The sequence below is a fragment of the Chiloscyllium punctatum genome, chromosome 37 (genome assembly GCF_047496795.1).
Source record: "Chiloscyllium punctatum isolate Juve2018m chromosome 37, sChiPun1.3, whole genome shotgun sequence".
NCBI lineage: Eukaryota > Metazoa > Chordata > Chondrichthyes > Orectolobiformes > Hemiscylliidae > Chiloscyllium > Chiloscyllium punctatum.
In genome coordinates this window covers 30,247,836-30,270,380 of record NC_092775.1, presented here as the reverse complement: position 1 = coordinate 30,270,380, position 22,545 = coordinate 30,247,836, and the positions used below count along the sequence as shown (strand labels likewise).

Genomic DNA, 22,545 nt, shown 5'->3' with positions numbered 1-22,545 from the left:
GTGTAGAATATTCCCAGCCCTTATGTCATTCCAAATTAATTTGGAGAATTCAATGAAGGGAAAGGATTGAAGGGATTTGGAAACAGACAAATTAGATTAGATTCGATTCGATTCCCTACAGAGTGTGGAAACAGGCCCTTCGGCCCAACCAGTCCACACCGACCCTCCGAAGAATAATCCACCCAGACCCATTTCCCTCTGACTAATGCACCTAACACTATGTGCAATTTAGCATGGCCAATTCACCTGACCTGCACATCTTTGGACTGTGGGAGGAAACCAGAGCACCCAGAGGAAACCCACGCAGACAATGGGAGAACGTCTGTGTGGAGTTTGCACAATCACCCAAGGCTGGAATCGAACCTGGGAATAAATAAAATTGCAACGTTTTGCTCAACTGGATGATGAATACCAACACAAACTAAATGATCCATATGCCCAGTTTCCATGGGGTAGCACATTTTAAAACAAATAAAAAGATCTGCCCTAACATAAGCTAACAGCTATCCTACTGTCCTAATTAAAACAGGAAATACCTGGTGACTGCGCATTACATCAGTAAAAGATTCTGAGCTTCAGTCTCAGTAAGCTCAAAAGGTGAGTGCAGCAAGACAGCGGTGAAAACCTGCACAAGATGTCATGTCTGCTGTCAACTCTTTGTAACAGTCTGCATTTGACTCTTGGGAACCTTCAGCTAAAATACTGACTGACAGAAAGTCCTGCTGAAAACAACCACCTACATGCAAGTACAAATTATTTTAACACTGAGGAATTATGGTTTTCAGGTCTATTAAGGTAACAGCTGCTATCTGACACAGAAGAAAAGAACTACCAGGCAATGGGCTCTAACATTTTGTGCCACAAGCTCATGATGTAAAGATACTTTACACAAGAAACTCTTGACCTTAACACCACATTTTAATGCATTTGCCCTTCTCAGTAGGTAAAGAGGGGTGAGGGAAGTAGTAAGCTTAATTAAATGTATCCACACACAAACAACCAACTGAATGTTGTGCACTCGTAGAAGCAGGCCACCTGGCAATCCTCTTATTTAAGGGGGTGTAAAGGGACTCGAAGGAAATCTGAGTAGGCTCATTTAAGCAAAGTAGATATTGCAAGAGTTGAATTGCCTGATACATGTGAGTTAACAGCAACATTCCAAATCATTAACTGATACATGCACAAATTCATGCATACGTATTTGCACAATCGAAAAGAAACACATTCAAACAAGTTATGCTCAAATCGAATACGTATTTCTTTATGGGTGACTTCAAACAGTTTCAATGATTGTTAAATGAATAGTGAATGACAAACGAGATTCATCAAACACACACCCCAGGAAGAAAGGTGAAGAAGTTGTATTTTTGATTATTGATAACATTCCGTGGGTATTTATGATCTCGCTTCTCTGGATGTCCAAGCCACACTGTGCGCGGTTTGAAATCCCTTCCTCTACAGCACCAGCCACAGCATCTGTTGAAAAAAATATATATATTTAGAACATGTACTGCTTAATGAAAATACTGATATTGTGCAACAAAGACTTAGCTTTCAGGGCAATCACAGTGTCATTTTACATGATGTTGCTATATATTGTTTCATTCACCTCCTGGTTAGTGAATATTGTGCTTTTACTGAGATTAGTGTAGAATAAGTATAAATAACAAGTTTGCATCTAATTAAAATGTATGCATAGCTTTTCCCCTGAACAAAACAGTGAATCCGGCAAAATGTTTGCATGTAAGTAAATTTACTGCGTTCAATACTTTTGTTAACATTTCTGATTCATTAAAACCCTTAGGAAAGTGACATTTAGTTCTCATTTTACACCTTATGTAAAAAAGTCTTTGTCAGATAGAACATAGAACATAGAAGAATACAGCGCAGTACAGGCCCTTCGGCCCTCGATGTTGCGCCGATCAAAGCCCACCTAACCTACACTAACCCACTATCCTCCATATACCTATCCAATGCCCGCTTAAATACCCATAAAGAGGGAGAGTCCACTACTGCTACTGGCAGGGCATTCCATGAACTTACGACTCGCTGAGTGAAGAACCTACCCCTAACATCAGTCCTATATCTACCCCCCCCTTAATTTAAAGCTATGCCCCCTTGTAATAGCTGACTCCATACGTGGAAAAAGGTTCTCACTGTCAACCCTATCTAACCTCCTAATCATCTTGTACACCTCTATCAAATCACCCCTAAACCTTCTTTTCTCCAATGAAAACAACCCCAAGTGCCTCAGCCTTTCCTCATAGGATCTTCCTACCATACCAGGCAACATCCTGGTAAACTTCCTCTGCACCCGTTCCAGTGCCTCCACATCCTTCCTATAGTATGGCGACCAAAACTGCACACAATATTCCAGATGCGGCCGCACCAGAGTCTTATACAACTGCAGCATGACCTCAGGACTCCGGAACTCAATTCCTCTACCAATAAAAGCCAGTACGCCATATGCCTTCTTCACTGCACTATTTACCTGGGTGGCAACTTTCAGAGATCTGTGTACATGGACACCAAGATCCCTCTGCTCTTCCACACTACCAAGTAGTCTACCATTAGCCCAGTAATCCATCTTTTTATTACTCTTACCAAAGTGAATCACTTCACACTTAGCTACATTGAACTCCATTTGCCACCTTTCTGCCCAGCTCTGCAGCTTCTCTATATCCCGCTGTAACCTGCCATATCCTTCCTCACTGTCTACAACTCCTCCGACTTTCGTATCATCCGCAAACTTGCTCACCCAACCTTCTAACCCTTCCTCCAAGTCATTTATAAAAATGACAAACAGCAATGGTCCCAAAACAGATCCTTGCGGAACACCGCTAGTGACGGCACTCCAAGATGAACCTTTGCCATCAACTACTACCCTCTGTCTTCTTCCAGAGAGCCAATTCCTAATCCAAACCTCCAACTCACCCTCAATGCCATATCTCTGTATTTTCTGCAGTAGCCTACCATGGGGGACCTTATCAAACGCCTTACTAAAATCCATATACACCACATCTACCGCTTTCCCCTCATCTACCTCCTTAGTCACCTTTTCAAAGAATTCAATAAGGTTTGTGAGGCACGACCTGCCCTTCACAAAACCATGCTGACTATCCTTGATCACATTATTCCTATCCAAATGTTCATAAATCCTATCCCTTACAATTCTCTCTAAGACTTTGCCCACAACAGAAGTGAGACTCACTGGCCTATAGTTACTAGGATTATCCCTACTCCCCTTCTTGAACAAGGGAACCACGTTTGCTAGCCTCCAGTCCTCTGGCACTACTCCTGTCAACAAAGAGGACACAAAAATCAAGGCCAATGGCTCTGCAATCTCCTCCCTTGCTTCCCAGAGAATCCTAGGATAAATGCCATCAGGCCCAGGGGACTTATCTATTTTCACCCTTGCCAGAATTTCCAACACCTCTTCTCTACATATCTCAAAGCCATCCATTCTACTTATTCGTGCCTCAGTATTCATATCGACAACAATGTCCTGTTCCTGAGTGAATACTGACGAAAAGTATTCATTCAGCGCCTCCCCAATCTCTTCAGCCTCCACACGCAACTTCCCATTACTATCCTTGATTGGACCTATTCCTTCCCTAGTCATTCTTTTATTCCTAACATACCTACAGAAAGCCTTAGGGTTTTCCCTAATCCTACCCACTAAGGACCTTTCATGTCCCCTCCTTGCTGCTCTTAGCTCTCTCTTCAGGTCCTTCCGGGCTACCTTATAACTCTCAATCGCCCCTATTGAACCTTCACGCCTCATCTTTACAAAGGCCGCCCTCTTCCATTTAACAAGGGATTCCAATTCCTTATTAAACCACGGCTCCCTCACCCGACCCTTTCCTCCCTGCCTGATAGGTACGTACTTATCAAGGACACTCAATAGTTGCTCCTTGAACAAGTTCCACATATCAATTACGCTCTTGCCTTGGAATCTACTTTTCCAATCCACACATCCTAAATCATGCCTCAACGCATCATAATTTCCCTGCCCCCAGCTATAACTCTTGCCCTGTAGTACACACTTATCCCTCTCCATCACTAGAGTAAAAATCACCGAATTGTGGTCACTGTCCCCAAAGTGCTCAACTACCTCTAGTTCTAATACCTGGCCTGGTTCGTTACCCAGAACCAAATCCAGTATGGCCTCACCTCTTGTTGGCTTATCTACATATTGTGTCAGGAAACTCTCCTGCACACATTGCACAAACACTGACCCATCTAACGAACTTGAGCTATAGCTTTCCCAATCAATATCAGGAAAGTTAAAGTCTCCCATAACAATCACCCTATTTCTGTCACTCTTCTCCTGAATCATCTTCGCAATCCTTTCTTCAACAATTCTAGGACTATTAGGAGGCCTGTAAAAGACTCCTAACAGGGTGACCTCACCTCTCCTATTCCTAACCTCAACCCAAACTACCTCAGATGACAAATCTTCGTCCATCTTCCTTTCCACCACTGTAATACTATCTTTGACAAGTAAAGCCACACCCCCCCCTCTTTTACCCCCACCTCTGACCCTACTAAAACATTTAAACCCTGGAACCTGCAACAGCCAATCCTGTCCCTGATCTAGCCACGTCTCCGTAATAGCCACAACATCGAAGTCCCAGGTACCAACCCACGCTGCGAGTTCACCTACCTTATTTCGTATACTTCTGGCATTAAAGTATACACACTTCAAGCCACTCTTCTGTTTACAGGCACCCTCCTTTAAGATTGATGCCATATTCCTAACCTCTCTACACTCCAGGTCCTGCACCCTAAAGCTACAGTCTGGGTTCCCATGCCCCTGCAGAGTTAGTTTAAACTCCCCCCCCAAGAGCACTAGCAAACCTCCCCCCAAGGATACTGGTGCCCCTCAGGTTCAGGTGCAGACCATCCTGTTTATAGAGGTCCCACCTTCCCCAGAAAGAACCCCAGTTATCCAAGTACCGAAATCCCTCCCTCCTGCACCATCCCTGTAGCCACGCATTTAACTGTTCTCTCTCCCTATTCCTCGACTCTCTATCACGTGGCACGGGTAACAAACCAGAGACAACAACTCTGTTCGTTCTAACTCTGAGCTTCCAACCTAGCTCCCTAAAAGCCTGTCTAACATCCTCAGCACTCCTCCTACCTATGTCATTGGTGCCAATATGGACCACGACTTCAGGCTGCTCCCCCTCCCCCTTAAGGACCCGGAAAACACGATCAGAGACATCACGTACCCTTGCACCTGGGAGGCAACATACCAAACGTGAGTCTCTCTCGTTCCCACAAAACCGCCTATCTGTGCCCCGAACTATCGAGTCCCCAATTATTATTGCTCTGCTCTTCTCCACCCTTCCCTTCTGAGTAGCAGGGACAGGCTCCGTACCAGAGGCCTGAGCCCCGTTACTTACCCCTGGTAAGTCGTCCCCCCCACAAGTATCCAAAACGGTATACTTGTTCTTGAGGGGAACGACCACAGGGGGTCCCTGCACTGGCTGCCTCCTCCCAGTCCCCCTCACTGTCACCCATCTATCTGCCATCTTTGGAGTTACTACTTCCCTATAGCTCCGATCTATGACCCCCTCTGCCTCCCGAATGATCCGAAGTTCATCCACTGTTTCCCAAAACAACTCATGTTATACTTATTATCAAGTGTTAGCAATATAGATCATTTAAACTAACTGAAAAGAAAATTGTTTCTTAACTATTGTTTGACAAATTTGACAAATTGAATACTATCTACAAATTAAAGCAAACTGCAACAATTTTGTGACCACCTTAGCATCTGAAGAAATTGCATAAAACATCTGCCTTCTCTGAAAGACTTGGAGCAATTCGAGGAACGGCAGGGGAGTTCTGGTATATTGGCAAATATTTATCCCTCAGTCAGCCATTTCATGTCAGTGCTGCTTCTGGGTCATTGTTGGGAGCAGGCATAGTTGTCGGGTGGGCCTACATTGACTACATTTCAAGGATGATTAATAGCCTCTAACAACCTAAGCCAGGTGGGATACACAAACTCAGGTGCATAGGAATACAGAACTGGGTAATGAGAAATTGGTTTTCATAGAGTCATAAGAGATGTACAGCATGGAAACAGATCCTTTGGTCCAACCTGACCATTCTGACCAGATATCCCAACTCAATCTAGTCCCACCTGCCAGCACCTGGCCCATATCCCTCCAAACCCTTCCTATTCATATACCCATCCAAATGCCTCTTAAATGTTGCAATTGTACCAGCCTCCACCACTTCCTTTGGCAGCTCATTCCATACCCGCACCACCCTGTGTGAGAAAATGTTGCCCCTTAGGTCTCTCATATCTTTCCCCTCACACCCTAAACCTATGCCCTCTGGTTCTGACCAATACTCTGACCAATAAAAGGAAAGCATACCAAACGCCTTCTTCACTATCCTATTCAAGGGGAAGGAGAGGAAGCAGGAGAAGAAGTCAAACAGATTGCCTTAATTTCAACTGGAAAGCGATATGCGTATTTCTCATACTTATTGTTGAACATTAGTGGCACAGGAGAAACAAGTCAAAGACAACAGTTAGTAGAAGAAAAAAAAATGAAGCAGACTGTATCTTCATTCTCCATAATGATGTTGGATAGTGATTGGTTTTGACAGCAGGGCTTGATACCTAATGAATGAAGGATATTTAGAAATTGTAGAATGCTTCTATGACAATCTCTGGAACAAAATGCTGTTGAACCAATGAGCGTTAAGTCTGTTTTAGCTCTGGTGTTGTGCAATGCACCAAGGCTAATTCGTAAAAGATCCACAGGAAATAATACTATTGATTCTGATAGTCCAGTCACAACAAGACTCTTAAATAATAATAATCATCAAAGCAATTTCCATAGATATAAAGAGAGAGATTGTTAAGATTTAACAAATACATTTTTCAAATAAACTTTAGGATCTGATAGCTGTACAGACAGTGGCTACAAAATTCCCTAGAGTCTGAAATGGTCTCAGGAGATTTAAAATATTCATGTTTGGTGTACTCAAAGGAACACAAGTTAACACTTGGGTAGAGCAAACAATTAAGAAAACAAATGGCACATTGATCTTCATTGGAAGAAAACGTGATGACCAGAATAAATAAGTCTAGCTACAGAGCATACTCATTAGGAGTGGTGTGTGCAATTTTGTTCTACTTAAGCAAGGGTATACCAGCACTGAGGGCAGTGTAGCAAAGCTCATTTGATCATTTCCCGAGATGAGAAGGACATCCTTTGACAAGATGCTTAATGAATGGGTCAACATTCTTTGCAGTTTGGATAAACAGATGTGATTCAATTGAAACATTCAAGATTGTGAAGTGGCTTGACAGGATATATATAGTAAATCGCCAACTTTAAAGTGGAATGACTTAAAAAGTAGTAACTAAAGACAATTTAGTAATCCTGAGCTCGAGGTAGGTGCAGTACTAGCAGCAACCACATCCTTGCCAGAGGCACTGAGCAGTGAAAAGCTGCCAATCTGATTGTCTAACATCTCTCAGTGAGTGAGCCTTTTGCCCTGGGGTCTGTGATGCTAGGGTACTGCACTGCACTGCCCTGTTAAGTGGTATTTATCTCTGTGAACTTTCTCAAAAGGAGAAAGCACAGGGTATTTGCAGTCTCTCCAGCTGGCAGGAAGATATCCATCATCTCCATTAAGTACTGTCCAAGGTCAATGGTGCTATGTCTCAGGAACTTTGCAGTTTTACGTTGTTGAGTTCTAATAACACTGCTACACACACCTCTGATTTGTATTTAAGTTCTCATATGGAGTAAGAAGCAAGACCTTAATGGGATAACTTGTGTCTTTTCTATTAAACAAACATCCATTGTACTTATAAAGGTTTATAGTTTGAACATTTAAATATCATGATGATGACGACGACAACAATGATATCTGACTGGTAAGAAAAGAAAGGTAGAGAGAGACTCAGCCAACACAGGAAAGTTGTGCATGAAAGATTATTCTTTCTTCCACTAGATATGCAATTCATCACATATATATTTATACTGATATACTGGCACCAATTTTAAGTGAAGAATGCCATTTTTTGAATATTGAATACATCAAACATTTGTACTTCACCCAATATCAGGCAAGGACCATTTGCTTAACTCAGCCTATGATGTTCAATGGAACTGGGTCTACATAAACATAAAATAAACTATTCAGTTTGCAAGATGTGTGTCTGTGTTCATTTCAAAAGCACCAATAAAAAGGTTGCTGGATTAGGAAATGCATATGCATAGAACACATAACACAGGCAGAATTAAAAGAAATTCTTCCCTTCCAGCTACTGGAACTGAACAAAACAAAATTATACCCATTATTGATTAGGTAAAAACAAGGACTGCAGATGCTAGAACCAAGAGTTGTGCTGGAAAAACACAGCAGGTCAGGCAGCAGGAAAATCAACGTTTTGGGCAAAAGCCCTTCATCAGGAATAGAGGCAGGGTGCCTGCACAGTGGAGAGATAAATGAAAGGGGGGTGGGGAAGAAAGTAGCATAGAGTACAATAGGTGAATGGGGGTAGGGATGGAGGTAATAGGTCAGAGAGGAGGGTGGAGTGGATAGGTGGAAAGGAAGATAGGTAGGTAGGACAGGTCATGGGGACAGTGCTGAGCTGGAAGGTTGGAATGGGGGTGACGTGGGGGAAGGGGAAATGAGGAAACTGGTGAAGTCCACATTGATGCCCTGGTGTTGAAGTGTTCTGAGGCGGAAGACGAGGTGTTCTTCCTCCAGGCGTCGGTGGCGAGGGAGTGGCGGTTGAGGCGACCCTGGACCTCCATGTCCTCGGCAGAGTGGGAGGGGGGAGTTGAAATGTTGGGCCACGGGGTGGTGGGGTTGATTGGTGCTGGTGACCCGGAGACATTCCCTAAAGTGCTCTGCTAGAAGGCGTCCAGTCTGCCCAACGTAGAGGAGACCGCATCAGGAGCAACGGATACAATAAATGACATTGGTGGATATGCAGGTAAAACTTTGCTACCTTCCTCAACCCTCCTCTCGGACCTATCACCTCCATCCCTACCCCCATTCACCTATTGTACTCTATGTTACTTTCTCCCCACCCCCACCCCCCTTTTCATTTATCGCTCCACTCTGCAGGCATTCTGCCTCTATTCCTGATGAAGGGCTTTTGTCCGAAACGTCAATTTTCCTGCTCCTCTAATGCTGCCTGACCTGCTGTGCTTTTCCAGCACCACTCTAATCTATACCCATTATTGCTAACTGACACAGTCACTTAAGATATTTTCTAAACATAATATGCTCAGCATACAATTTTTGAAAATGATCTTTAAAAGGCTGCTAAAGGTCAGGTGACCCATACAATTTCTTCAGCATTTATGTATGGACTCGGAAGCATTTCCACGCTTTGCAAAGTTGCTAACTGAATGGCCATGAACAAGTCCTTTGAATGGACAAAAGAAAAAAAAAGTTTTGAAATTCACATCTATTGTTTGTGGATTAACCAAAACTCAAAATCTATGCACTCTGAAATTCACTGTCTCCAAGTCGAAATGCTAACAAGAAAACACGGTGACTCAGTGGTTAGCACTGCTGCCTCACAGCACCAGGGTCTTGGGTTCAATTCCCGCCTGTCTGTGTGGAATTTGCACATTCTCCCTGTGTCTGTGTGGGTTTCCTCCGGGTGCTCTGGTTTCCTCCCACAATCATCAAAAGATGTGCAGGTTAGGTGAATTGGCCATGCTAAATTGCCCACAGTATTAGTCAGGGGTAAATATAGGAGAGGGGAATGGGTTTGGGTGGGTTTCTCTTCGGAGGGGCGGTGCGGACTTGTTGGGCCGAAGGGCCCGTTTCCACGCTGTAGAGAATCTAATCTAAAAAAAAAACTCATTAAACTGTAAGCAGATGTGGATGGTCACCATCCATCTCTCACTGCACAGTGATGCTTTTGAACTTCACATAATTCTGGGTAGACAACAGGAAGGGTTTATTGGACCAAAACTGATCATAACAATAAACTTGATTAATCCCGATAAGAGGAAGATACCAATCAATCTGCAAGCAACACAGCAAGAAGCAATGGCAAAGGGAGTAACATTTGGGCCTTAAAACCACAAGCACTGTGAGGGCTCTGAACTTCTTCCTTTTCAAGTCTACCAAGACAGAAAACTGGTCTCCTCATAGCAAGAAATGAAGACGACTCAGTGCCCAGACAAAAATCGCACCTCTGAGAAATTCTGCAATAATCCTGATATATGACTCATACCAAAACACACAGATTAACCTGCAAGATTAGAAATGTCTTTTTTACCAGGCCTGAAACCTGTTTCTCCCCAGAGTTCCTTCGTTTGTAACTTCTGACAGTGTACTATCCACTTTAATGGTATTTTTCTTCTGCTTAACACATATGTGAAGTGAATGAGTGACATGTCATCAGATTTTCAGGACAAGTGCATGAATAAATAATCCTTTTTGTTTAAAATCCACACAAAAAAAAAATCACAGCTGATTATTCAGATTTACTCTACGTTCAGGGGTTAATAAACATATACACCTTCCTTTTCAAAAAGATGCTGATTATGTGCAGTGACAAAATTGCCCTCCGTAACACTGATAGTAATGACTCCAAAGCTCCAGCAGGCACAGTGATGTGCCATTTGGATATCAGAATTTTTAAAACACTAACGTCTTGATGTTGCATTAACTAATGTATACAAACCATAGGATACCATTAAATTAGCACAAATAAGTAACATTTTATCTTCATTAACTCTATATTTGAAAAGATTGAACAGTTTTAAGCATACGCTGGCAAAGGAAAAACAATATACCACATAACAGTTTGTTAAATTCTTGATATTTAAATTGACCTACTAGAATTGATTTTTTTTTGAAGTAGGCTCTCTCATTACCTCACAACCTTTGGATGAAAAATACTCAGATGACAAAATATCCGGTTAAACTTGAAGAGCTTTACAAATCTCATTATACAGCCTTCTGATAGAGCAATGTGTACACAAGTATTTGAAATAATATGCGCTGAACACAAAGGAAATGGACTCGTACAACATCCCAGCTGCAATATTGAAGATATGCTTAAGAAACAACCACACCCTTAATTAGGCTCCAGTACAGCTATTCTACTGGTATCTGCCTGATGATATGAAAAATCGTCCTATGTACACAAAGCAGATAAATCTAATCCAATCCATGACTGTCCCATCAATCTCCGTCATCAGCAAAGTTGTGTTGCTGGCAGTGCTATGAAGCAGCGCATATACCTACTAACCAATGCACAGCTTGCACTGGTGACAGTGTCACTCATCACAGCATAGTCTAACGTGGACTAAAGAGCTGAAATTTAAAAGAAACATTGGAAATGCACAGCAGCTCAGACAGAACTGTGAAGAAAAACAGAGTTAATAGGCAGAATCTTGTTAAGGTGTCAGGAGTCTTCCCTGCCATTTGGAGAGAGCTGATAAGTGACCTACACCACCATATTTTAGGAATGCCAATTAGGCAGTGAGAATGCCACCAATGGGTGTTCCCCTGGAATCAATGCCCAGGGTGGTCTTGCCCACTGAAAACTGCTGGCCAATCACGTGAGGAGGGCGGCAAGGGTGGGAGTGAATGCTCTTAGCAGATTGCTCCCTCCCCACCCAAAATTCAGTCCTTTGATCAAGCACTGGGTTTTTGATCACAGAAACACAGGGGTGAGAGATCCATGGGAACATGGCTACCTGCGAGTTTCCTTCCAAACTCCATCCTATCCTACTCTGGACTTAAATCACTGTCATGAAGTCAAAATCCTGGAAACCCCTTCTTCAGTGTTGCAGACTGCAGTGACTACAGTGGTTCAAGGTGACAGTTCACCACTACCCTCTCAAGGACAATGTGGAATTGGCAAAAAAAATGCTAGCCTTCAAAGAGATGTCCACATCTGTTAACTAATGATACTATGGATAAAGATTGTTATATTAATGTTAACATTTGAGATTCTTTATTATTATGGGCAGTATTTTCAACTCCAGATTTCTCTAACTGATGAGTCTCAAACTATTGTTTTCAGAACTAATGTTTAATTATACTGTAGCTGCAAACTTCCAGTTACTAGCTGTGGTGCTATTATACAAACAGCAATACCTTGTTTATTTGTTCTGTTATGAAACTTTTTTTTTAAACCTATGAGAGTTATTAATTGTATTCTTCAAGTTGGTCACAGTATACAATGGGTTGCATTTCTGCAGTAGGCATCCATTCCAGATCAGCTGATGAGCAAGTTAGATATTGCAACCAACTTTGAAGGAAACACATCTAAAGTTACTGAACAATGTGACTGGAGTAGATCAATGGGCTACAAGGCTATTGACAGTAAATTTATTTGCAGCAGCCCTTGTAATCACTATTCAGGGTCCTGGAAATGGCTGACTGTAAAATCTAGTTTGAGTGATACAGTTTTAATATTTGGCTGTGTGATCGCTCCAATCAAACCCACCACCCCATGGCCCAATATTTCAACTCCCCTTCCCACTCTGCCGAGACATGCAGGTCCTGGGCCTCCACCATTGCCGGTTCCTCACCACCCGATGCCTGGAAGAAGAACGCCTCATCTTCCGCCTCGGAACACTTCAACCCAGGGCATCAATGTGGACTTCACCAGTTTCCTCATTTCCCCTCCCCCCATCTTACTTCAGTTCTAACCTTCCAGCTCAGCACCGTCCCCATGACCTGTCCCACCTGCCAATCTCCCTTCCCACCTATCCACCCTATCACCTCCATCCCCACTCCCATTCACCTATTGTACTCTTTGCTACCTTCTCCCCAGCAGCCCCCCTCCCGCTCCCCCCCCCATTTCTCTCTCCACTCTGGAGATTTCCTGCCTCTATTCCTGATGAAGGCTTTTGCCCAAAACGTCAATTTTCCTGCTCCTCAGATGCTGCCTGACCTGCTGTGCTTTTTAAGCACCACTCTGACCTAAACTCTGGTTTCCAGCATCTGCAGTCCCCACTTTTTGCCTCTTTCAATCATATGCCTGCTCCTCAATATCTTCAAAAAAAAAAGTAGGCCATGAAAACACCAGGTAAAACCAAGACCGATTGGAATCCTTGCTAATTTTATTCAATACGAAGTTGAAAATACATAGCAATAGTTAGGATAATGTACAGGCTTTTCTCCATAATGGGCTGGCCAGCCCTTGACCAAAATGACAAACACCTTATCGATATACTGGCTCATTTTTCTTTTGGAGTCCATAGGAAATGTGTTGAGTGTGCAGTAATATAAAGGGGGTGAATTGTATGTTATCTTCCCAGGGATGATCAGGCTGATACATGTGCAGCTTGAAGAGAGCATCACCAATAACTACCTTGCAGAATGGTTTGAAAGGTGGCTATAAATGTGGTGGCTTTTGAGAGATCTGATTCCATTGCTGAAGTCACAATCGATGCTATTTTTACAAAGTCTCTGTTCACATGTATAAACATCCCTACAAGATCACTGTAATATGTTTATCAACAGTTGAAACAGACTGACAATGTCTATTGCTTAGAATCTTCAGCAAAAGTTCCTAAAGTCCATTTTATACAAATTTTGTATTTTTTAAAATAGTGACAACACTTTGATTTAAAATGAAAACATTTATAAAAATGATTCATCAAATTTCTGAGTATGGCCTGTACTCTCATACCATTCACACTCAGGACATGAAATCATTCAATTGTGAACTAACTCCCAAGTTTTACTGCCACTTCATACAGGAAGATCCCCAACACTTATGTTTAATGTTTGCAATAAAATTCTGATTCATAAATGGACAGGGCATGATTTCCTATTTTTAAAAGAAAGTGTGTGTTGTAGGTATGCTGGGTGGCAAGTGACATGACACTCCAACTCTAAGGATTCAACCTACCGAGCATCAATCAGCTCTTTAAGAGCTGGCAGATAGACTCACCTATCTGCTCTGTCATCATATCACAAGTCTCGACATTGCCTGGCAGTTTCTGGTTACCCAGGACACCACAGGTTTGAGTCTTAAGAACGGCTGGTCAAGAGCTGCACCTCAGAGAGATACTGCAGCAAGAAAGTAACTAATTTTAATACTCTCCTTAGGAGGTGGGGTTCACAAGAATAGGGACAGAACGGGGAGGGCAGAGTCAAGGAGGAGGTTGGCGGGGTTTGCTTTCAGAGCCTTGCTCCTCCCTGCCCTCCCAATTCAAGCCTCCAATTACCCCTGGATTGAGGAAATTGGAGGTCCAACCTCACCAACCATGCAGGCATTTTGCCCTGGTTTTGGGAAACTAGCCACCATTCTAATTGGCTGAGAAGGCAGGAAAGTAGGAAGGCGGTAAAGCAAAGCCCTGACTGGCCATGAACTGACTACTTAAGGGTGTTAACTGGTGGCAGGTCAAGAAAGTTACCAGTGGATCTTCTCAGCCAGAACTTAACTAGTGAGGTAGGGAGAGGGGACTGAATACCTCATTAGGGTCAATCTATCCCATTTATTTCACTGACATGGCACCTCCAGGTAGGAGAAAAACAGTGATCAGATTCTAATTCCCTTCAATTTGTAGTGCAAGCAATGAAATATACTACATGAACAATTCAATGTCAATTTGCTGGTTACATTGCCTTGGAGATTGCGTGATGTTGTTCATAATTTATTCTTAACTCTTCCTAAAAGTAGAGAACTAACAAAGTGGCAACCCAAAGAGGCTAAAACTCTCAAATTTATTTACAAGTTAATTTTACAAAAGAATCAAAGAATAGAGCACGATAACAATTCAGTAGATAAGTAAACAAATCAATTAAGAAACTGTCCATTAGGGATTCAAATTATAATCTTTCACAACTTAAATGCTGGAAATAGAGTCATAGAGATGCACTGCATGGAAGCAGACCCTGTAACTCGTGGGGCTAAAGGCCAGGGATCAGTATTGGAGCCTCAACAGTGTAGAATCTATAACAATGACTTTAATGAATGACTAAATATATGGTAATTAAATTTGGTGATATCAGCAAGATCGGTTAAAAAAAATTGTTAAGAGAAGATATAATGTCTGTAAAGGTAGAAGGATAACCTAAGTAACTTTACAAAAAAAAATTGGCAGATGAGGTATAATGTCCATTTTTGCAGCATAACAGAAAAATGGTATACTATGTAAATGGACAGAGATTGCAGAACTCAGAAGTAGATGGGCTTCTAGGTGTCCTGGTGTATGAATCACAAACCATTAGTTTTTAGGTACAGCATTTGTTGTCTGAATCACTTTGAATATCAGGCTATTGTGTCCATCACAACCTTTAGACATTAGGCTATTGTGTCTACAATCTCATTTGGTGACCTGCCCACTCCAGCCTCCAAGCTCACAGTGCCCCTCATTCCCACACAGCCTACTTTTACCTCTTTCCCAAAAATTGATAAACTGGACTGCCTGGTTAGACCAATTGTTTCTGCCCATTCCTGCCCCACAGAACTGCTCTCTTCTTCCCTCAACTCAATTTTTTTTCTAGCTTCGGGCCAGTCCATTCCTACTTACATCCACAATTCTTCTGACTCTGTCAACTTCATAATTTCCAGCTTGCGGGCTCCAGCCACCTCCTCTTTACTATGGACGTGTAAACCTTTTGCACACCCATTCCCCCATCAGGACAGTCTCAGGGCTTTCTGCTTCTTGCTGGAAAAAAAAAGGCCTGAACTGTCCCCATCCACCATCGGTCTCCTCCACCTGGCCAAGCTCATCTTCACCCTGAACAACTTCTCCTTTAACTCCTCTCACTTTCTTCAGATCAAAGGGATGGCCATGGGTACCCACATAGGCCCTGCTTCTGCCAGTTTCCTTGTGGGATTTGTGGAACATTCCTCTGCCAATACTATTCAGGTACCTCCCCACAACCCTTTCTCTGATATCATTAGTGCTGCCACCCCCTGCAATTTCCCCAATTCCAAAATAGATCAATTTTATTATTAAATCAATTTTGCTTCCAATCTCCCATTTACCTGATCTAGCTCAGACTCCTCCCTTCCCTTCCTTTACATCGGTTTTCATTTCTGGGGCTAGGTGTGCACCAATATCCACTATAAACCCACCGACTTCCACAGTTAACTGGATTATGCATCCTCATACCCTGCTACTTGTAAAGATTATACCATTCTCCTAGTTCCTCCATCTCTCATATCGTTTCTATGATGCCACTACCAGATATAGTCTCCTCTCCTTCCTTGTCAGCATTCCACAAGAACCATTCCCTCAAGTAATCCTGGTCCACTCCTCATCCACTCTCAATACCTCTCTACACCTGCGTAGCACTTCCCATGCAACTGTAGAGGTAAGACCTGCCCATTTACTTCCTCCCTATCCAAGGCTCCAGACACATCTTCCAGGCGAAGCAACGATTTACTTCACTTCACTCAATCTACTCTGCTGTATTTGCTGCTCACAATGTGATCGCCTTGACACTGGGGGAGACAGAACACAGACTGGGCAATTGCTTTATGTTCTGTCTGCGGAAAAATGACCCTGAGCATCCAGTTGCTCCCTGATCAAGGTTTGTCTTGGGCCTGCTGCATTGTTCGAACAGGGCTTGGTGTAAGCTGGGAGATTAGCATCTCCTTTTCTGCTGGGGACACGCCAGCCTTCAGGACTCAACATCAAGTTCAATCATTTTAGAATTAGAACACCTTCTTCTAAGTCCTTTACTCAGCCACTGAGCACCCCACAGCCGAGGCCCCATCATAACATGAGCTGCTTTCAGCAAAGCCAACACGTTTTCACCCAATAACAGTCCCTACTATCAGCTTTTCTTTCTCCCTTGCTCACCATTATCCATTTCTTTATCTGCCCAACTGCTGGGCTCTCTCTCCAGGCTCCATCTACACCTATCATCTCATTCCTCCCCATCATGCCTGATCCCATCTTCAGCACTTTCCCAGCTCCAAATCAGTTCTGGACTCAAAATGTTGACTCTGCTTTCTCTCCACGGATGCTGCCAGATCTGCTGAGGTTCTCCAGCAATTTTGGTTTTTATTTCAGGTTTCCAGGATCTGCAGCTCTTTATTGTTTTTCTTGATAAATGAACATTGGTGCTTATGGCAAGGGGAATGGGATACAAGACTGGGTATGTTTTACTGTGACTGTATAGTACCTTGGTGAGACCATAGTCTTTTTAATTTTGAAAGGATCGAATAGTATTAGAGTTCAGAGGAGGTTCGGTAGATACCTTCCTGTGTTGATGGACTTATCTAATGAGGAATGGGTGAATAGGTTGGGCCTATAACAATTAGAGTGTAGAAGAGTGAGAAATAATCTTATTGAACCATATTAGATTGCTGATTGGACTGGAAAGGGTGGATGCCAGGAAGGGGTTTCTTCTTTTGGAAGAAACTAGAACTAGGGGACAAAGTTTAGCAATAAGAGATCTCTCTGTTCAGTCAAACATGAGATGTTCCTTCTCTTAAAAGGGTCATCAGTCTGGGGAATTTCTTCACCAAAAATGCAATGGAGACTTGGTGATTGAATACAGGTATGTGCAAGGCCAAGTTAGATAGATTGCTGATAATTGAGAGGTATGGCAAACAGGAAAGGGAAACTCAGACTGCAATTAAAACAGCAACAATCTTCATGAATGAAGAAGACGGTTCAAAGGGCCAAGTGGTCTACTCCTGAGGCCCAAGTTAAGGTCAGTATTCATTTTCTTCTTCAAATCCAGCTTCACACAAGTCGTAATAGTGACCAACACCTTCAGTGTTACACAATTGGGGCTGTTTTTAGTTGCACCACAGCCAACGTATTCTTGCTTCATAGGATAACTGCACACATACATTTCCAACTTAAGTCACTGGATAACCATCAACAATGAAAATCGTGACTGGTTTTATCTTACCATTTCACTGTTTGTCAGAGTAAGACTTACTGCTGTTTGATTCAGTACAGCTAACTGAGTACAAAAGACAGATCTAATGCAAACACTCTTCTTACTGGTATCACATTGAGTTAGTGTCCTTATCCTGCAGTGTACGCACAAGTAGTACGCAACATACCCATCCGTATAGGAATCATATCACAAGACCACGTACACACAAGCATTACGCTGGCTACAGTGGCACATGTCAGCTTTCTATTTTATAACTAAAGTTTGTTAAAAATGTCAAAACTACATAACCATCTATTAAGACAAACTATTTTTATAGATGGGTATTTGTTAGATTTACTATTAAACCAGGAGCTCTTATACCATATATAGTATTAAAGTATGCCAAAAGTTACACCCTTTCTTTATCACCATCCCTGTTTTGTACGTAGACAATGGCATTTAATGGACACACCTCAGTGCAAATACAAATACAAAATGTGAACAAACTGTTAATGTTGTTCAGAATTTTTCCCCTTATGAAAGTAAATTCTGAAGCTGCCTTAACATCGTTAAAAGAAAAACCAGCCAGTAATAAGCAAGCATATAATCAAGGCCCAATGTAAACAGTTTTATTTAAATGTGGAAACAAGCAACTGTGAGACAGAAGGAGGGGTAAGGTCAAAGAAAAGCAATGGAAAAGGGTGCAAGTTTCCCTCCCAAAGACAATGATTGACCAAAACAGGTAGACGTTAAATGTTAATTTTGAATGGAACACAACTAATCTAGCCTTTAGAAACCAAAAACATCAGGCCTTGTCAACACATACTTGGCTACTCCATAGAACCCATTGTTAGCCATGAACAGTCCCCATTAATAACTATTCACTCTTCTAACCAGAATGTTACTCACTAATTTGTCTGTCCAACTGTACTCCTCTCTCTTTGGGCTCTATCCCCACCTATCGTTTATTCCTTAACTCGCCTCCATTCTGTCTTCTGCACAGAAACTGATACCTTCCTAGCTATCATCAATTCGGAGGTCACTGCTGCCAGACCTGCTGAGCTTTTTCCAGGAATTTCAGTTTTTCTTTCTAGCCTTTCAGTTTTTAAAGCAGAGATAGTTGAATCTACTAAAAAGTAGTAAATACAGAGGAATCTCGATTATCTGGCAAGATCGCAAGGTCCCGGTGCTTGACTAAACTATGTTAGCCAGAATTCGATTAACAGATCGAAATACTCCCTGCCCTTGTCCTTTGGATAATCAAGGTTCCTCTGTAAACTCTGGGGAAAGAGGGAAAGGTTTGTTTTTGATCTGCAAACATAATCCAAACAGCTTTGCTGAGGTTTATTCAGGTGCCGGAAAAAACGAATTGATGGTAACCAAGGGACGACAAATTCAAGACAAAAGGACATAGTGAGAGAGAGAGAGAGAGAGAGAGAGAGAGAGAGAGAGAGAGAGAGAGAGAGAGAGAGAGAGAGAGAGAGAGAGAAGACATTAAAAAAGGGTGGTACAGTGGTTCAAATTCCATCATGGAAGATGGTGAAATTAAAAGCTGATTGATGGGTGATGACATATTCACTGTCGATTGTCATAGACACCCATCTAATTCACTAATATCCTTCAGGAAAGGAAAATGGCTCCCTACCTGGTCTATGTATGACTCAAGATCCACAGATAGATAATTGACTCTTATTTCCTCCCTGGCCAACAGGGGATGGGCAAAACAATACTGGTCTAGCCAGTGAACCTACATCCTGTGAATAATTTTTTAAAATATCACATTTAAAGCAAAAATCTTTATCCTGTAATTATGTCTGGCACGTTCTTGGATACCCTTAGAAATACACTGGAGAGCACAGGTCCTTGCCACAATGTATTAATTCAGCATTGCTACAATTTTGCAGCTTTTCTTTAAGGTTTTTCCTTGTCTGGTTAATGCTCTGTAACCACAAAGCTAAAAGAAAAAAATTAAAATCTTCCATTTCCAGAGGCAGCTCCAAGTCTGAAAATTCTGCTGACATTTCAACGGCTATGACAAAGTCCACCACAGCAACTGAACAAACCCACAACATTCTAAAATTTGGAGAGCTGGTGTTGGACTGGGGTGTACACAGTTAAAAATCACACAGCATCAGTTTATAATTCAACAGGTTTATTCAGCTTTGTGCATGGGAGATCATGTCTCACAAACTTGATTGAGTTTTTTGAAGTAGTAACAAAGAAGATTGATGAGGGCAGAGCAGACGATGTGATCTATATGGATTTCAGTAAGGCGTTCGACAAGGTTCCCCATGAGATACTGATTAGCAAGGTTAGATCTCATGGAATACAGGGAGAACTAGCCATTTGGACACAGAACTGGCTCAAAAGGTAGAAGACAGAGGGTGGTGGTGGAGGGTTGTTTTTCAGACTGGAGGCCTGTGACCAGTGGAGTGCCACAAGGATCGGTGCTGGGTCCTCTACGTTTTGTCATTTACATAAATGATTTGGATGCGAGCAAAAGAGGTACAGTTAGTAAATTTACAGATGACACCAAAATTGGAGGTGAAGTGGACAGCGAAGATTACAACGGATCTGGACTAGATGGGCCAATGGGCTGAGAAGTGGCAGATGGAGTTTAATTCAGATAAATGAGAGGTGCTGCATTTTGGGAGAGTAAATCTTAGCAGGACTTATACACTTAATGGTAAGGTCCTAGGGAGTATTGCTGAACAAACAGACCTTGGAGCATAGGTTCATAGCTCCTTGAAAGTGGAGTCACAGGTAGATAGGATAGTGAAGGCGGCGTTTGGTATGCTTTCCTGTATTGGTCAGAATATTGAATACAGGAGTTGGGAGGTCATTTTGTGGCTGGACAGGACATTGGTTAGGCCACTGTTGGAATATTGCGTGCAATTCTGGTCTCCTTCCTATCGGAAAGATGTTGTGAAACTTGAAAGGGTTCAGAAAAGATTGACAAGGATGTTGCCAGGGTTGGAGGATTTGAGCTATAGGGAGAGGCTGAACAGGCTGGAGCTGTTTTCCCCTGGAGCGTCAGAGGCTGAGGGGTGACCTTATAGAGGTTTACAAAATTATGAGGAGCATGGATAGGATAAATAGACAGTCTTTTCTCTGGGGTCGGGGAGTCCAGAACTGGAGGGCATCGGTTTAGGGTGAGAGGGGAAAGATATCTGGTCGGCATGGACAGGTTGGACCAAAGGGTCGGTTTCCATGCTGTACATCTCTATGACTCTATGAAGCACTAGCTTTCGGAGCGCTACTCCTCCATCAGCTGATTGTGGAGAATAAGATTTAAGACAGAATTTATAGCAAACGTTTACAGTGTGATCTAACTGAAATTATATATTGTAAAAGACCTGGATTGTTTGTTACATCTCTCATCTTTTAGAACGACCACGTTGGTTTCAGTTCTTTCATATGTAAATCACAAAACTTTTTTTTTAAAAAGTTACATTCTGAGGTGCACTTTAACAACTGGTATCATGTCAGTCCAGAGAAGGTATTGAAGGCGTTAACTCCCAGTGAGGTTGTCTGTGCCACATTGCTCATACTGATTCTAATCTAAAAAATTGATTTACAGAAACTTACGTGGATTCATGCAGTTTTTGAACAAAGTAAAATGTAATTCTGCAAGTACAAATTCAACCCACAAACTTATATGTGTACATGTGGGTGTTTGTGGGGGGGTGGGGGGGGGGGGGGGGGTTGAGTGTCTGTGAGAGGGTGTGTGTATGTGTGTGTGAGTGAGTGTGAGTGTAAAGGGGTTTAGGTCTGTGAGAAGGGGCGTGTGTGTATAGGAGAGAAGGTCTGAGAGTGTGTCCATGCACATGTGTCTGTCTGTGTGTGACTAGTGCAATAGGGTCACCTGTAGTGGGACATGAACCCAAGGTCCCAGTTGATGCTATCCCCATGGGTACCGAACTTGGCTATCAGCCTCTGCTCAGCCACCTTTCGTTGTTGCCTGTCCCAAAGTCTGCCTTGGAGGACAGTCACCCGAAGGTCCGGGGTCAAACATCCCAGACTGCTGAAATACTCTTCGACTGGGAGGGAACACTCCGGCTGGTGATTATTGTGCGGTGTCCATTCATCCGTTGTCGTAGCCTCTGTTGGTCTCGCCAATGTACCATGCCTCAGCGCATCCTTGCCTGCAGCTTATGAGATAGACAACATTGGCTGAGTCGCACCAGTTCCTGCCACGCACATGGTGGGAGATGTCCCCACACGTAATGGTGGTATCCATGTCAACATTCTACCATGACAAGGTTGTATGGTATTGTCCTGAAAGCTGGGCAGTTTGTCCAGTACTTCCCAGGAGCCGAGGAACTACGCCATGTCCTTCGCGGCCTGCAACACGTTATCAATGAGAACGAGCACCTTGCCAAGACCTTGCCCACACTTCTACTTCTCACCTTTCAACAGCCACCAAATCTCAAACAGATCATTGTTCATAGCAAACTGCCTGGCTTTCAGGACAATATCATGCAACCTTGTTATGGTAGACGCTGTCGACACAGATACCACCATTACGTGTGGGGACACCTCCCATCATGTACATGGCAGGTACTCATGTGACTCAGCCAATGTTGTCTATCTCATACGCTGCAGGCAAGAATGTCCTCAGGCATGGTGCATTGTCGTAGCCTCTGTTTGGTCTTCTACCTCGGACCTTCAGGTGACCATCTTCCAAGGCGGACTTCGGGATAGGCAACAATGAAAAAAGTGGCC

At 42.7% G+C, this 22,545-nt stretch overlaps 1 protein-coding gene across 1 annotated transcript in view; it reads right to left on the bottom strand.

Moving 5' to 3' along the window:
* atp9a (ATPase phospholipid transporting 9A) overlaps positions 1–22,545 on the bottom strand; it is a 183,651-nt gene that overhangs the window by 146,951 nt on the left and 14,155 nt on the right. Inside the window, exon 2 of the mRNA XM_072556529.1 lies at positions 1,338–1,476. Within this exon, the coding sequence (XP_072412630.1) occupies positions 1,338–1,476 (139 nt within the window). The remainder of the gene's footprint in view (positions 1–1,337; positions 1,477–22,545) is intronic.